At 44.8% G+C, this 15,569-nt stretch overlaps 1 protein-coding gene across 1 annotated transcript in view; it reads left to right on the plus strand.

Moving 5' to 3' along the window:
• The window catches only part of MYBBP1A (MYB binding protein 1a), a 54,672-nt gene that overhangs the window by 7,230 nt on the left and 31,873 nt on the right, over nucleotides 1-15,569 (plus strand). Inside the window, exons 10-24 of the mRNA XM_066201890.1 lie at nucleotides 14-303; nucleotides 942-1,049; nucleotides 1,626-1,754; nucleotides 2,494-2,697; nucleotides 3,332-3,440; nucleotides 3,837-3,927; nucleotides 5,014-5,165; nucleotides 5,871-5,960; nucleotides 6,627-6,752; nucleotides 7,465-7,629; nucleotides 8,672-8,829; nucleotides 9,666-9,800; nucleotides 11,002-11,107; nucleotides 13,330-13,461; nucleotides 14,963-15,031. Of these exons, the coding sequence (XP_066057987.1) occupies nucleotides 14-303; nucleotides 942-1,049; nucleotides 1,626-1,754; nucleotides 2,494-2,697; nucleotides 3,332-3,440; nucleotides 3,837-3,927; nucleotides 5,014-5,165; nucleotides 5,871-5,960; nucleotides 6,627-6,752; nucleotides 7,465-7,629; nucleotides 8,672-8,829; nucleotides 9,666-9,800; nucleotides 11,002-11,107; nucleotides 13,330-13,461; nucleotides 14,963-15,031 (2,064 nt within the window). The remainder of the gene's footprint in view (nucleotides 1-13; nucleotides 304-941; nucleotides 1,050-1,625; nucleotides 1,755-2,493; nucleotides 2,698-3,331; nucleotides 3,441-3,836; nucleotides 3,928-5,013; nucleotides 5,166-5,870; nucleotides 5,961-6,626; nucleotides 6,753-7,464; nucleotides 7,630-8,671; nucleotides 8,830-9,665; nucleotides 9,801-11,001; nucleotides 11,108-13,329; nucleotides 13,462-14,962; nucleotides 15,032-15,569) is intronic.

Here is a 15,569-nt window from a genome sequence, read left to right on the forward strand (position 1 = left end):
CCATGTTTTTCAGTTTCCACAGGGATTTAAGTTTGCTGCAGAAATGGAGGGATACATAGATACATTCCTGAGTGGCTGTGATGACCCAGAAAGGCAGCTGGCTGTGATGGTGGGCTTCTCTACCCTCACCAATGAAGGGAAGCCAGTGTTGTTGAGTGCTTCCAGGGTAGTCAGACACCTGCAGGCAGTGGCCTTGCAAAAATACGTCTGCTGGCTCAAAGACATGTTCCTCAGGCCAGACTTGGACTGTTGTTTAGACTTCTCCAGTAACCGGCGAAAACAGAACCGGGAAAATGCAGACACGTGAGTACACTGCACCTTCCTCTCAATGTTTGCTGGTTCCCTTGCCATGAGCTGGCAATTGTTTATTTCCTCTGTCTCAGAAAGTTTAGCCCCAGCATCTGACTCTTTTGCTGGGATAAAATTCAATTCTGCAAATTCTGCAAGCATACTGAGAACCAGGCAGCCTGCCCAAAGCAGATTGGATCACCAAAAGAGCCTTTTCTTGTCTTTTTCTAGCCCTGACAGTTACTTTGGAGAATATGTCCAGTGGTTTCCTATTTCACTACAGCCTCTCAGGTCTTTGTAGGAATTGTGCCTCTCTTTTATCTGTGAATTGGACATGCTGGCATTCAGGGCAGATTATGTGTTGCCTGGCACCTATAAACCTCACTCTACTGGCTGCTGCAATTCTTGAAGTGCTTTTGGCTCATCTGCACACTGTGGGGTAAATAGATTGCCTTTTACACAGTAAAAAGCAAACTTGAGAAGATTATCTCTTTTCTTGTACCTGTTTCTTTTTACTACCTAACTTTGCCAATTTTAGTGTTTAAAACCTCTAAATATCTGAAAGGCACTTCTTGATGCAGTGGATTGGGTAGCGTGCATTTATTTTGGGTTAGTGTTCAAACTGCTGATTGTGTCCACCTTTTTATTCAAAGGGCACAACAGAAGACTGCTCGATTGAGAAAATGGATCATGCACCGACTGGTTAACATCACTGAAAGTGCCACGAGAAAAGAAGAGAGCCTTGTGATGGACATTGCCAGGTGAGACTGATGTGAAGACACGTGTGCTTGGGATAATTCTGTGTAGCTCAACAGCAGTATTCCAGATAAGCTGTCCCCCATGACACTGGGCAAATCCAGTGGTGGAAATGCTCCATAATAAATCATTTAGGAGACTAGGTTTTGTTTTCAAAATACCTTCTGCATAATTGGACTAACCTATGTCATAAGTAGTTGCTGCCTAAAATCACATTAGTCCATTTCTTTTCAATAAATTTTCCATTCCTGCTTGCCTAAACTGCTTGAAGATACTATTTTTAACATCAGGTCTTAATAAGTATTTATCTGTCACTTAAAGTGTCTTGGAGAGTATTATGGTCTTAGTATTGTGTTTTGTGGCCTTACGTGTTGGTGCTTCACTTTTGTGAAGTCCTGAGCATCTTTTTCTCTTCTTTACCCTGTGTATCTTGAGCAAACAGTCTCACTGTAAATAGGGGCTTTTTTTCCGTGCTTGGACTTCCTTCAACATGGAGCTGTTTGGTTTGCATGCATGAGCTGATTTTGCTTTGTTATGACCAATCTGGGTTTTCATTTTGTTCTTATTTCTGTCTATTCTAGGTTTTGCTTTTTCCATGCTTTCTTTGTTGCTAAGAAGAAGAAGAATTCCCAGATAGCTGAGGCTAGTGTCCTTCCATCAGAGCCCCTGAATGAACAGGATCATACGGAGATAGAAAACTACTTCTTTGGGTAAGGATTCGATTGTATGTTTTAAGCTTGGAAATTTCTCTTTTTTTCCTGATGATAATACCAGCTTGTGAACAGTGGGGCAAGAAGTTTGGAATGGTAGCTGCTGTAGGAGCATTTCTCTGACTCCAGCAGCAGGAAATGGCTATTTTTAAGGAGATGGACTTTTCAAAGATCTGTGTTTTGTCCATGGCAAATCTGCTGATATATGTGGGATGATATGGCAGGTGTGGAGTTGAGCTCATACTGCTTCTTCCCATAATATTTCCATTGCCTCTCTTGCAAACTGGAAGGGGAAGGAGCCAAGAGGGAGGTAGTGAGGTTGTGCTGGTGGCTGTTGGCTTTCTGTCCGCTCTGTGGGAGAGGTGCTGGTGGCTCCACAGCCCTCCCTAAGGAAGGGACTTCCTGTACTCAGGAAGATAGAGTTGGTCATAGATATTTTGAGATGATTGCCAAACCTCAGTAGAAGGAAAGCAGAGGACATAGCGGGACACAGAGTGAGAAACAACTGAGATTAATAGTGTCCTTGAGAGCACGAGATGGTTTGGGGCCACCAAGATAATGAGCTCCACGCTACTGTTGGCTACATGTGTGGGTTGAAAGCTGGGCACTGTCAGTTGGGGCTGCAGTGAGTGACCAGAGCTCTGGGATGAGAGTGCTTGCTGGAGGGTGTTATTTTGGAAAGTAGGAGCAGGGCACTTGTTTCCTCTGACAGTAATGTGGTAGCTGTCTTTCTTTGCAGGTTACTTCAGACATTAAACACCCTGCCTGTTTTGGGGGATACAGCAGAGACTGCAGCCTTGAGAGGGAAGCACATCCATGGTGTGACTGCAGATGGGAAGCTGTGGATCCTTCTCCTCGTTGAGTATGCCAACAAGCTGCTCTCCAGTGAACATGTCAAAGCTGTGAAACCTTTTACCGAGGAACAGAGGGATATCTGGGACAGGTGAGACGCTTGGGAAACTGGGTGCTGGGTTGGTGAAATGAGAAAGGTGGGAAAGCCCTGGTCTTGCTTTCTCTTTAGGACAGTAAAAAATACGTATTCTCTTTGCCTCCTGCTGTTCTGGTTGCTGTAGCACAGCCATTTCACAGGCAGTGGCAGTTCTTTTTCTTCCCTTTGAGTATCCTGCACCCATGGTTGGGTTTCAGAGTGTCTGTTTATTTTCACCCCATTCCTTTCTTCCTCTTCCTTCTGTGTGTTAACTATGTGATAGCCATGTCGTTTTCTATTTTTGATCATAGTCCTTCTCCCAAACATGATTGTAACAGTCATCTTTTCTCTTAAAAATGCCTGTACAAACTTCTCAATGACTCTTCTGGGTTTGATTCCCCGTAAGGATCTAGCCTTGGTTCTGGTGTTAGTGATGTAGTCTGTGCACAAGTGCAGTTTTTTTATAACTCACATTGAGTGAGATACTTTTGTTGGGTTAAGACTGTGTACTAAAAGAGTATCCAATGCTATTAAATGAAATGTTAAGTATGCAAAACAGTACTATAGTTTTGGTCACGTTTTTAGTCTGATCATATGAGATGATTTGCTGTTGTAATTGTGAAAAACTCAGAGAGGTTTCTTTCTTCAGAACGCTTCAGTCTGTGAAGAATCTGCAGAAGAAGGAAAACAAATCAGACAGTGCCAAAGTTGGTGCTTTCCAACAACTTCTGCTTTCAATAGCCATTCATCTTTTCAAGGTAAGATCTGTGAATATGTTTGTAGTATAAAATAGGCTGATAGTTGGGCTTTCTGAACATCAAGATGGTGAGTTTCTGTGTGTTCAGAGATCCAGCCTTTCAGAACTTCTGGCTTCCGAAAATGGGCAACTGGCAGTTAATCAACTGTGATTCTTACACTACTTGTAGAGGTGTAGTGGGCAAAGTTTGGCCTGAGCATTAGTTCTGTCCTTGATTTGCTGCTGACTGGAGCAATTTTTACTTAATTTTATGGGTTTTTTTTCTGCAAAAGAATTGTTGTAGCTGATTGTAATATTTGTACCTATTTAGAGTGGTCCTTAGATTTAGAGCATATTCCTTGTGTTGTTGGTAGTGGGGAGTTCTGAGACTGTTTACTCTCTGCTTGTGATCAAACAGAATCAGCCTGAAACAGTGGATGTTCTGAGTGACCTTCTGAACTGCACAGAGAGGGCATTCAGCAAAGAAGCCAAGAAGAAGAAGAAGACTGGTGAGTCCTTCCTAGAGAAAGAAAGGCAGTGGGACTGTCAGTGATCTGTCAAAGACAGAAGATGGCAGTTCTACATTAGTGAAGCACTCTGCACAGGTTCTGGCTTGATGCATTACCCCCAGGAGAATCCCCTCTTCATTCTCTTTCCGTGCCATTCTAAGTCTTCTGCTCCAGCTCTGTCTGCACTGTCAATGTGTTGTGTTCCTGTGTACCTCAGAAAGGAGAGCTGAGCTCTGTAGCTGCCCTTGTTTGGGGGAGCACTCCAAGGGACTCCATTCTCCTTCAGTCACTGTTCTGTGTGGGCTGGTGGTGAGCTGCTGGCGTCTGCCTGGCGAAGCTGTGGGCTCAAACACCCAGCAGGCATGGAACATGTTTTCTTCTTAGCCTGACTTCTGAGCAAACTGACTGTGTCCTTTGTGTATACACAGCATGTTTGGAGATGCAGGCTGATCCTTGTTTAAGGCCTGTGGACCCTCTAGGTTGGGACTTGACCAGGAAAAAACTTGGCTTGATCTTTTGATTTCCTCTCCAGCTGTGGTCTTCTCCTGAAATCTGTGTAAATCAATTTGAAGGCACTGTGGAAATAAAAGCTGTAATTCTTTGGTGATTTGATTGGTTGTAGAGCAGGATTCCCAGAGTTTTGGACTACAGGATAAATTTCAAATGCCATCACTTTTCATGGGCTGCTGTGACTTCTGATTTCACTGGAAACACTATAAAATGGATGTAATTTTGCTAATGAGCTGCTAATTGCTTTAATGTGGCAAAGTAGGTGTCATGCAACTTGCAGAACTAAGTAATGATTTAATAAATCATTACTAACTTAACATAATGATTTAATAAATAGTAGCTCTTGTTACTTGGTAAGCCTTTGCAGTGGTCAAAAGACCATTTCAAGCATGTTCCTCCCTGTAGTTTCTCCTGTGGTTTCTCCCTCCCAGCCTTCTGGTCTGTGTTGCTCAGTGGGTACTTTAAGAGTCAGCTAGAAGGACAATTTTTTTTTTTTATTCCTTGGTGAATTTTTCTGTAGTTTCTTACTGATACACCAATGCATCTTCCTGTCGTTGTTTGTTTGTTCCTGTGCAGACAACTCAGAGCCAGGATGGGTTGAAGTGATGGTGGAAATCCTTCTCTCTCTCCTTGCCCAGCCCAGCCTCCTCTTACGTCGGATATCCAAGAGCGTGTTTGTATGGATATGCCCTAACCTGACCAAGAGGGGCTTGCAGCTGATCCTGGATGTAAGTGAGGCACTAGTAGGGCCTTGTACTGTTTGCCTGTTTTGTCCCTAACAGATGTATGTACAAGCATGTCTCGATTTTGGGTTTAATTAAAAGTCTACTTGATTTAGGAAACATCCAATGATGTGTGCTACTGAATTTGAACTGTAGTTTAGAGAGAGTTGGGGCTTTTTTTTGTGGGGGAGGAGTTTGGGTTTTTTTACAGGAGCCTGAGATCTGGTAACTTTAAGCTGTATTATTTGGCAGTTTTAGGCTGAAGGAATTCCTGGGTCAGTTTATATAACTGGTAGATTTTATATGTGAGTATAAATGGTAACATTTCTTTTTTTCTAGAAAGGTACTTTTTTCATAGAGGTGCTAAAAATAAGTGACACTAAAAATCTGAAATGGTCATATCACTAAGAAAAGTGATGTCTACTGAGAAAATATGTGGATTGCAAAGGTGGGCTGTCAGGTACTTTGTGATGAACCTAATGCTTCATTTGTAAGAAGCCAAGATGTGTGATGCCACCAGCCTCTTCAGTTTTCTCCACCTTTTTTGTTACTTACAGAAAGAACTTGATATATTAACAAGCAGAAGGTTAATGCCCTTACTTAAAATTCCATTATTCAGCTGGTTTACTGTGCTGAAATTTCTGTCTGTTATACACAAGAAATGCTTAAAAACGGAACATTGAAAAAACACAAGTCCACTTTTTTTTTTAGGTTTTTGACCCTAGCCAAGAGCAAGACGAAGAAAGTGCAGTCGTTGTGATGGAAGAATCAAACAAAAAGACCAAATCTGCACAGGACACGGTAATTGTGCCATTGCCAGTGACAAACACTCTTCATATCCTCAGTGTTTAATGTTTCCCCTGAACTGTGTTGATAGATTAGCATCATTTCTCTATTTGAGGAGAATGGCTATCACTCTGTTAAGATTTATTTAAAGGTTCAACACACAAATGGCTTGTTGGAAGTGTATGCTCCAGTCTCTTGACCTGCTGCTGTAGGTGTGGCTGGTTGATAGATGCCTTTCTGAGAAGAAACAGCTGCATCCTGAAGTGAGCACAGGCCTCTCTCCTTTTTGCAGCCACAGACAGGATTGTGTCTGTAAGGCACAGCTGGATTCCAGATCTCACATTTTTAAGGACTGTAGAGATTCAAGGCACGAATCATTACAGGCATCAGCAGAGAGGAGGGTCAGATGGGAGCTGTTCCTTGGAAGCTTCTCTTTGGTACTTATTTAATATGACAAAGACCCAGTCTGTATTATAGACAGTCTGTATTATATTCCACTTCAAGCTCTTGTGGAGACCTGGTTGGTACCCCATTATCTGAGGTGTCTGAACTTGGATCTGAGGGCTGGAAGGAAGGCAGTAGGGGAGGGCAGGGTTGAGGGTTTTTTTCTGAGCAGTGGCACATCTGAGCATTGAGCTGGACTTGTATGGTGGACTCAGGAGATGAACTTTCCTTCCTTAGGATGAAGGAGGAAGCGAAGACTCCTCGGATGAGGACGACACTGACAGTGGAGATGAGGAGAATGAAGAAGTTGATGAAAATTTTCGCAGTCAGCTGATGAAAGTTCTCCAAGCAGGGAATACTGTGGTATGTTTCCACTGCCTACCTTGATAGAGATACCAGGAGGGTGGGATGGTGAGAGATGATCTAGTAACCCTCATCCTGCCTGAACTCATGCAGTCTCAGCCCTTGCAACCATCTTTGTATGGCACTTGAAACAGCTCAGGGTCTTAGGTGAGCCGTGGGAATAAGTCACTTGTCCTCTTATTTATTGTTCATATGTCTTGAGCACTTTAGCTTGTTCAGTCTAGCCTGACACAGCCTGTGCTCCTGCCTGTACTGAATGAGATTGATGTGAACTAAAGCACTGAGATACTGTTACGTATGTGGGCTGGCCTGTGAGGAGGGGTGTTCCCTGGAGGCCACTCTGGAGACTTAACTATAGCAGCGACAGAGTTTGGTTTAATGATTCTGGTAAAGGTTGCAGACATAGCAACATATGAACCTCTTTACTGAAGGTAAAATTGAAGGAGGAACAGCACAGAGGGAGTCAGGTCAAAACCTCAACCTCTTTCCTCTCCTGATCCTCTCTACACGTTAGTGTTGTGCAGCCAGATTACCTGATGGGAAATATGAGTGAGATTTCTCATGGGTTTGAGCATCTGTGTTCCCTCCCTACTGTATCATTCTGGGTTAGCTACATCCCTGCTTGAGTCTTGTCTTGGCTCTGGTTCCCTCCCCACTGTCTTTATGAAGTGTATGAGTTGATGTGTTGGGTTTTCTCTTCTGAAAACAAAAGGAAGGAGACAAGAGTGATGAAGAGCTGGATGATGAGGCTATGATGGCTCTTGATAAGAACATCTCAGCCCTTTTTGCTGAGCAGCAGAAACGGATCCAGGCGAAGAAAGATGAGAAGGACAGAATACGGAAAGAGAAGATCCTACGGAGGGATTTCAAGACTAAGGTGGGAGAGAAGTGTTTGCTGTGAAGACCTCTGGCTAAGTAGCATGTTAATGGAGGCCTGTGCATGCCATGAGCTACCTAACACTGAACAGCTTGCACATTCACATATGTCATGGGCTCCTGGGAGGTGGGACTGGATTGTTTGGCTTTGTACAGCATCTGGGACAGCACTATTGGGGTCAGTGACTGGGACTTCATAGGCCTGTGTGAAAACCAGGATTGTGCTGTCAATAAAGTGCACTGTAGTTTTCATTTGCTGATCTGAAATGCTTAAATTGATAAGATCCTTTCCCACAGCTACCCGAAGATGTGTGTCCGGGGTTTTTTTTAACTCGACAAGCTTGGTGTTCCTTCATGAGACATTCATGAAATGGCTTGGGGTCATTTTGCAACATCAGCTTTTTTTGGCTTGGTATGCTGGTAAAATGGGAGGAGATTTTGATAAACCCCCTGGTTGGTTGTGGCTGTAATGCTGAGTTCAGGCCGCCTGGTGTCAGCATGGACCTTCTGGGACATTTCAGCATCCAGGGACAGCTCCAGCTGCTCCCAGACAGAAATGGGAGTCAGGAGTCAGGTTAACCAAAGCTGAATAGTGAAGTGAGCCAGTGGCTCTGCTGCATTTCCCTTCTGATGCTGTTCTATAAAAGCTGATTTTATGCTAATGCACTGTCTGTAATTCAAAGGGGGCTTGCAGGGGTGGGAGCTGTCAGTCAGTGGTGCTAACAGGGACCTGTGCCAGGTTACAGTGACTGCAGGTCTGGCCAGGTGACACTGATTCTTGTAACTGTTCTTTCTACATGGCGTCACACAACAAAACAGAGTTGGAACCAACAGACAACTCTTAATCTTCAGTTTGAAATTTTAATTTTCAGTTTCCCATGCGCTAACAGTAGAAATGATACCAGAATGTGTATAGATCTCAGCTGTAAATAATTTTCTTCAGCCCCCTCCAGCTGCTCCACAGCCTACTGGTAGGTGCTCTGGGTAAATCCATCTTGTTTCCCTGTCTGCAGTACTCCTCACATCAATAACTGTGCTTGCAGGTGTTGGATCTGATTGATGTGTTCCTGATTAAGCAAGCAGAGAACCCCTTGGTGTTTGATGTCATTGAGCCCCTGCTTCAATTGATTGAACAGTGCATGAGCTCAGACTCTGACAAGCAGGAGCTTGACTTCCTCCAGAAAACAGCTAATATTTTCAAGTAAGTGTCTTAAGACCTCCAGATAATAGACAATGGCTTTTGATGAACAACTGTGGTATTGGTTGAACACCAGGAGCTGGTCTTCCTAAGGTTGAAGGCAATTGCTGTGCTTAGAGGTTGTGTAGGTTAGATTTCCAGCACCACACACATACACAATGCTTAGGCATATCCTGCAGGAAAGGAATTAGGACCTGGATTTTCTAGGCTAAAGGACTTGAAGTGTCAAACCTGTTTGCAGGTGAACGCCTCAAGAACAAACACAGGCATTGCAGGTATGGAGCCATGTCACTGAATACCTCCATGGGCCTCTGACCTCTGAGTCAGACTCTGCAACACCTCCCAAGGCTTACAGAGTTGCTGCTGTGGCTGGAACAAACTCTCAGCAAGTTATTTCTGAGACAGGCAGAGTGCAGATTCTCTGTTCAGGCCCAGAAGTGAGGGATAATACCATCTTGACAGACACAATGCATGGTGTGTCACATGTGTCCTCTGAGCACCACTTCTTGACATCCTCAGCACTCTCTAAAGCATTTTCAATGCTGCTTGCTTTCCCCAGTTGAGAAGCAGTTGTGAAGTAACAAGGTTTGAGGTAGTCAGTCCCCTTTGTGGGAGCTTTGAAGGGGAGTCGGCTCTGATGACTAAATTTGTGCTTGAAGGTGAGGAGTGTTAAGTGCCTTCACCCTTCTTGCCACAGCCACGTGCTGCCCACAGCTAGCATTGTTTGTTATCACTCACTGTGTTCTGGTTTTGTATTCACTCACGCTGATGAAGTGATAAGTGTTCCTCGGAGTTCTGTCTGTAGGTAATGGCTTTGGCTTTGTTTTGGTGCTGTGCAGGAACTCGCTGTGCCGCAATAAGCAGTACTGCAAGAGAGTGGCCCCCCTGCAAGAAGATGTGCATGATTTAGTGCAGAGACTTGTCCAGAAAGCCTGCAAGCACAACGACTCTGCAGTGGCTCTCTATTACTTCAGGTGAGTGTTCAGAAGGAGCATCTCTACTGATGCTGTGAGATCTGAGCAGGCATGATGTTGTGTGTTAAGAGCTCTGGGAAGCAGGAGCCTTGCAGAAGGCTTGATACCAGCATCTGTGTCTTACATAAGGACTGGTTAGTCCTGGCAGTCTGAAGCATTTTCAGACATGTCTAGTTTTTGGTGATTGTCTTTTACTACTTCTGTGATACGGAAATGGTCTGGTATAGCATTGCTGGTGGGAAGTGCTTTCTTGAGGCTTCCTCTGGGAGTAATGCAGTGTGTGTGATTCAGTGGGGCATGAGTGTAATTCCTAGTCAACCTGTGATGATGGTTCTTTAAATGTGGTGTTTACTGTCTCCATGATAGCATAATGAGGACAATAGCAATAAGTCCTGACTGTACATACCAGTATTTTCTCCTTTGCTGTGGAATACAGGAAAATTAGGACAAGCCAGATGTGTATTTGTTAGAAAGATGAGCGGTCTGGCTGTTCTGTGGTATAAATAGGAGTGCCATTTACCAGCAGGCTCTCCTGTGACATGCAGCTGGTTTTACAAGGACTTTCATACTCAATCTGGGATTTTTCAGCTCAGCAGTGTCTGCAGTGGGTACCGTGTTGCATGGTCAGCCCAGTGCCATTGGACATTGTTGGCTCTGGAGCACGTCCCCCTTGGCAGTGCAGGAACTGTGGTACTTCTGGCAGCATGGGGCTGGCTGTGCATGCTGCATGGCTCCCTGAAACTTCCCAGCAGTGGCAGTCCTCAGTGCAGCAGTGCCCAGTAAATACTGTGGTTTTCCAAAAGCACAGAGGTCTGCATGCTCTCCCAGTGGATACAGCCGAGTTCTCCAGCATGTGGCAGCTGAGGCTGAGAGGCCATGCTGCAGCACTGTGCAGGCTCAGAAATCCTGGGCAAGGTGCAGAACTCCTCCAGCAGTGCCAGTCAGAAGCATGAGTTTGAGGAAACCAGGCTGATAGTAGGGATATCAGACTGTGATGACACATAATGAAATGATTCAGCTTCCTGAGATTTCTTTGTCTTTAGTTCTGGCCAGAGCGGGTTAGATTGATAGAAGAGACCCTCTCAAACTCTATAACCATCTTTGCTACAGAGTAAGCTGCCTGCACTGCTTGGCCTCTGCCCTTAGGTAGCTTTGCAGTGGCACTGTGGTAACTGCTGTGTTCTCACCTTTCCTTTTACAGTGCCTCATTATACCTGCTCAAAGTGTTGAAAGGAAACACATCATCAACTCTTCCTCCCCCTGAGCCCGAGGAGCAGAGTGACAGCAGAGCGAAGCAGGCGAGCCAGGTAAGACACGAGGCTGCTCCTGAGGATGTGTTGTTTGCCTGGTTCTGCTGAGTGGGCCTTCCTTGTTCATTGCTGCTTGCAGGTACCTGTCTACATGATTTCCATAACACTGAAAAATTCCCCATTCCTTTCTGGCCCTCACCCTCCTGCCTTTCAGTGTGTGCTTACCCATAGGCACAGGGGCTGCTGATTGGATCCAGGTTGATGTCCAAAGAAGCCTCACGTGTCTTTGTGCTGTTCTTCTCCCTGACTTGCTGTTTTTTCTATTAAACTCCTGGCAATCACTCTTGAGGTGTTTTCCACAGGGGGCTGGAGGAGCAGGAAGACACAGAACAGTGGTGGATGAGAGTAAACTCCTATTCCCCTGAGGTTTGGGCTGAGGGGAAGAGAGAAGGGTGAAGAATGTGTGGGGCAGCCCTGATTTTGATGGTAGTTCTTTGGAGGGAGACTTGATCTGGTTGTGCTGCAGGTGTCCTTTACTATGAGACCCTTAGTCTGATCCAGTTTTCCCTACTGTCTCTGCTGCATTTCACAGGTCTCAGTATGGTGACCCTTTATATTGGGCACCCCATTCCAGTCACCTCCACTAGAAACTTAGCAAGTAGTGTCTCAGTCTCACCAGCTGACCCTGACCTTGCCTCTGAACCCCTCAAACTGAGCACAGGAATTAGTACCTTAATCTTGCTGACATCTTGTGGGGTAGAAAAATAAACAGAGCTCCCTCCTGGAGATGACACACACTCTGAGTTATTACTGGAGGCTGAGAAGACAGCCAGTGTTTCTAGGGCTTATGAGATGTGGAAAGTGTTAATCCAAGTAACTCCTGTGCAATTCTGGGCCTTTTGTGAAAGAAAAACAAAATGGGAGATCTGGGGGAAATACGAACAACATACTTGACTTTGAGGCTAGAGTGAGGCATGCTTCACAGCATCCTTGTGCAGATTCACAGGGAAGCCTCTTATTTCCAGTGGGAGCAGAACTCCGGCCTTGACTAGGCAGGGACAGAGCCAGCACTGACATGAGCTGTCCGTTTGAGGGAAATGACAGCTCAGTTCTTGTGATGCTGCTGATGCTGACATTGTGTTGAGGCCAGGGAGGTTTTGCAGTGGGTAACCAGAGACAGAGGTGTGGTGTGTTTCCAGTGAGCTGTGCTTTGTGAGCATAATTTGGAGCTTTTTAATAAGCAGGAAAGTGGAACTAGAGTAGACACTAGGATGCAGTAGCCAAGTTTATGGAGAAACTATAGAAGAAATTTTTTTGTAAATGTATGCGTGGAAGGAGAAATCAATTATTTCCCCTGCAGACGTGTGTGTTGAGTGTAGAGACACTCAGCTAGAAAACCTGAAGTCATATTTCAAGACCTATTTTCCTTGTTCCACTTTCACCTGTATTCAGCTGCAGTAGCACTGGGAGTTTGACCTGAGGATGGGACACCACATCAACTTGGCTTTAGATTTCCGTGGGGCTGTGGAAGAATTCCTTGGGCAGAGGTTCACTGTGTGCTTCACCACAGCTTTTTCCTCCTGGGCCCTAATTTTTCACTGTTCCCAAGGAGCAGTACTTCCCTGGCAATATGACAACTGTCAGGAACATTGGGATGCAGTGCTCCACACTTTTCTCTTCAATGACTCCTGTTTGTTTAGACCCATGTAGCCTGAGCAGGCGTGTGTGTTTCTGGGATTCTTGTTCCCCACCAGAGGGGGATATTGGAGCATGGACACAGTTTTGGGATTGCTGGATCCCTGATCAGTGCTAGGGCTTGTCTGCTGAGTACCCAGGAGTCCTGGGCATAGCTGTTAAGTGTATGAAGACACAGATGTGTACATACACTAAAATCTACAGATACAAGTAGCTCCTCAGCTGAGAACACCGTGTGCACAGCCCAGCTACTGCAGGGTGGGTTTGCAGTGCTCTGTGAGCCTCGTGTACTAGACAGGGCAACCACAAACCTAGAGCACAGCCCCCACACTACATGGAGTGTGTGTAGTCCTGTGAGGAAGCTGTGCTGCCCCTCAGTGACGAGGTCATGTGGCTGTCAGTGCCTGGGGGAGCACATCTGGGGCCCACTGGGCTGTTTCTTCATGGTTCTGTGTCATATCTCAAGCATCACTAGTTGTCAGAAAAGCCTCTTAGAACTGATGAAAATTAATTTATTCATTGTTGGTGATTCATTCTTGTATTTCACTGGAAATGCTTTTGTTCTGTTTTTTTTTTCCCTACAGCTTTTGAACCCAGGCTGTTTGAACATGAAGAAGGTGACTGTTATCTACCAGCAGGCACTGACCCAGTTCCTCAGTAAACGGAACAGTCCCCTGACATGCTCCATGTTCCATGATCTCTTCAAACGCTTCCCAGTAAGTGCTGCTGACTGTGTGCTGTGTTGTCTTCCGCTGGTTCCAAAGAATGATTATAATTCTGGAGAAAGCAGGGAGTGAAACTTTTCTGCCTTATTGCAGACTTCTGAATTTGCTGTGAGGATTTCCTTGGATTTTCACCTGCTCAGACTCTTAAACTCAGACTCAGTTTTTATAGCAACACTGCAGGAGGCCAGGATCTTATTTATGGTTTGGACTGGGATACCAAATGCAGAAAGCAGGTGAACAGCAGGCTTCTCTTTAAAACATAGTCTAAGAAGCTCTAATGTTTTACCAGTATGTAAGACAGCATGGACGAGCAAGGTTTGTATAAAGGCAAAACAGGTCACCTTGTTTGAACAGCCATGTAGTTCCTGTCCAGCTCTGCTCTGACTGCATCCTCAGTTTTTCAGTTTTCTTCCAAGAAGGCTGAGGAGTGTAAAATCTAATTGGAATCTAATCTCCAAGCCTGATATTCAAACAGTGCAAGCGTCTGAAATGTTTGAGATATTTCCTGCAAGCTTGACCTATGCCTGGGGCTGGTCTCTATGAGGACAGCCAGTTTTTATGGGCCTGAATGTCATACAGTTCTTCAGGGGCTTTTAGGTAAGAGCAATCTAGAGACAGCTGCCAGAAGCTCTTTTCTCAAAACCTATTAGAATTGATGTCTGATGTGAGGGTGGGAGGAGATGTGGGCTTGTGTAACTGGGGGAGGATGCTTTTAGACTCAGAGGACTCCGTCCAGGTGGGAGTTCATCTGCTTGCCAGGTTTCTTAGGGCACCAGCCTATGTGGATCTGAGAAATGGAGGGAGAGCAAGGTTGTGTGTAGCCCACGTGGACAGGAAATTTTAGATCCTATCTGCAAGTTTCTAAACCCTTTGGATTCCATATGACTGTTCCTTGTAGAATTGTCTTTTAAAATCACCACATCTACATTTCTTTCTTAATACCTCCAGGGATGGTGACTCAGCCACTTCCCTGAGAAGCCTGTGCCAGTGCCTGACAACCCTTTCAGTGAAGAGATTTTTCCTTATACCCAGTGTAAACCTCTCCTGGTGCAACTTTAGGCTTTTTTCTTATGTCCTGTCATTTGTTCCCTGGGAGACCAACCCACACCTGGCTACAGCTCAACATGTTCTTCTTTGCCTGGGGCTGGGGCTCTGCACAAAGTGCATTGACACTACAAAAAGTGTCAGCCAGATGCAGACTTCAGTTTTCAATTGGCAGAACATAGGGGGTGAAAAATGCTTGCCTGTTTCTTCCAGATGACAAGTGAAGAGTTTTGCTGCTGCTTTATGCTGTGATCAAGATTTCACTCAGAGCTGGTGTGAACAAAGCTGTTAATTTTCAAAAAAACTGTTGCTGATTTCTGGACACTTCTCTTTCTTGTGTCATTTTCTTCTTACTTAAGAGGCTGTGTAAAATATAGACTGTTTTGCTTGAAAAACAAACCTGTCTGTCAGCAAAGCACTAATAAGAGACTGTCTTTTTTTGTTGCAGATCATGTGTAAGCCATTAGTAAATACTCTGGTTGAGTTTATCACAGCAGCAGCCAGGCAACATCAGCAGGTAAGAATGAAAGCAAACAAACTGTAAAGTAAACAAAGTATACAAAGCTGTATAAGAGTCAGTAAGAAAAGTCACTTAAACATGGCAGCTCAGATGGTTTTTAATAAGTTTATAATATACTTCTAAGGCTGTTCAACATTGGAAGTGGCTTCTTGGGGGGCCAGAGCTTTTGCAAATACTGCCTTGCTGCTTCAGGTGTGTGATGTGGTGGAAGTGCCACACAATATATCCACAATCATGGGGGTTCTTCGGTAGCATCTCCTTTAAAGACTGCCTGCAGCTTTCAGGGTTGAGACCTGATTGTGGTCGGGGTTGACTCCAGTTGCTTATTCCTTGATTACTTCTTTCTTGCTAAGATGTTCCTTGGTATTAATGGAGTATGATGACCTCGTGCTGCCTCGAGGTCAGGTTCTGGAGTCTGTCTTGTGCCTTGCCAGCTCTCCTGCATTTTACAGTCCATGTGCTGCTGTGTTTAGTTTAAAACCACCTGTACCACAGATCTGATTTTTGATGGCTGGTTGCCTGTGCCTGACTAACA

This window comes from Chamaea fasciata, unplaced genomic scaffold (assembly GCF_029207755.1).
Source record: "Chamaea fasciata isolate MVZ Bird 193981 ecotype frontalis unplaced genomic scaffold, bChaFas1.0.hap1 SCAF_21, whole genome shotgun sequence".
NCBI classification, from domain to species: Eukaryota; Metazoa; Chordata; class Aves; order Passeriformes; family Sylviidae; genus Chamaea; species Chamaea fasciata.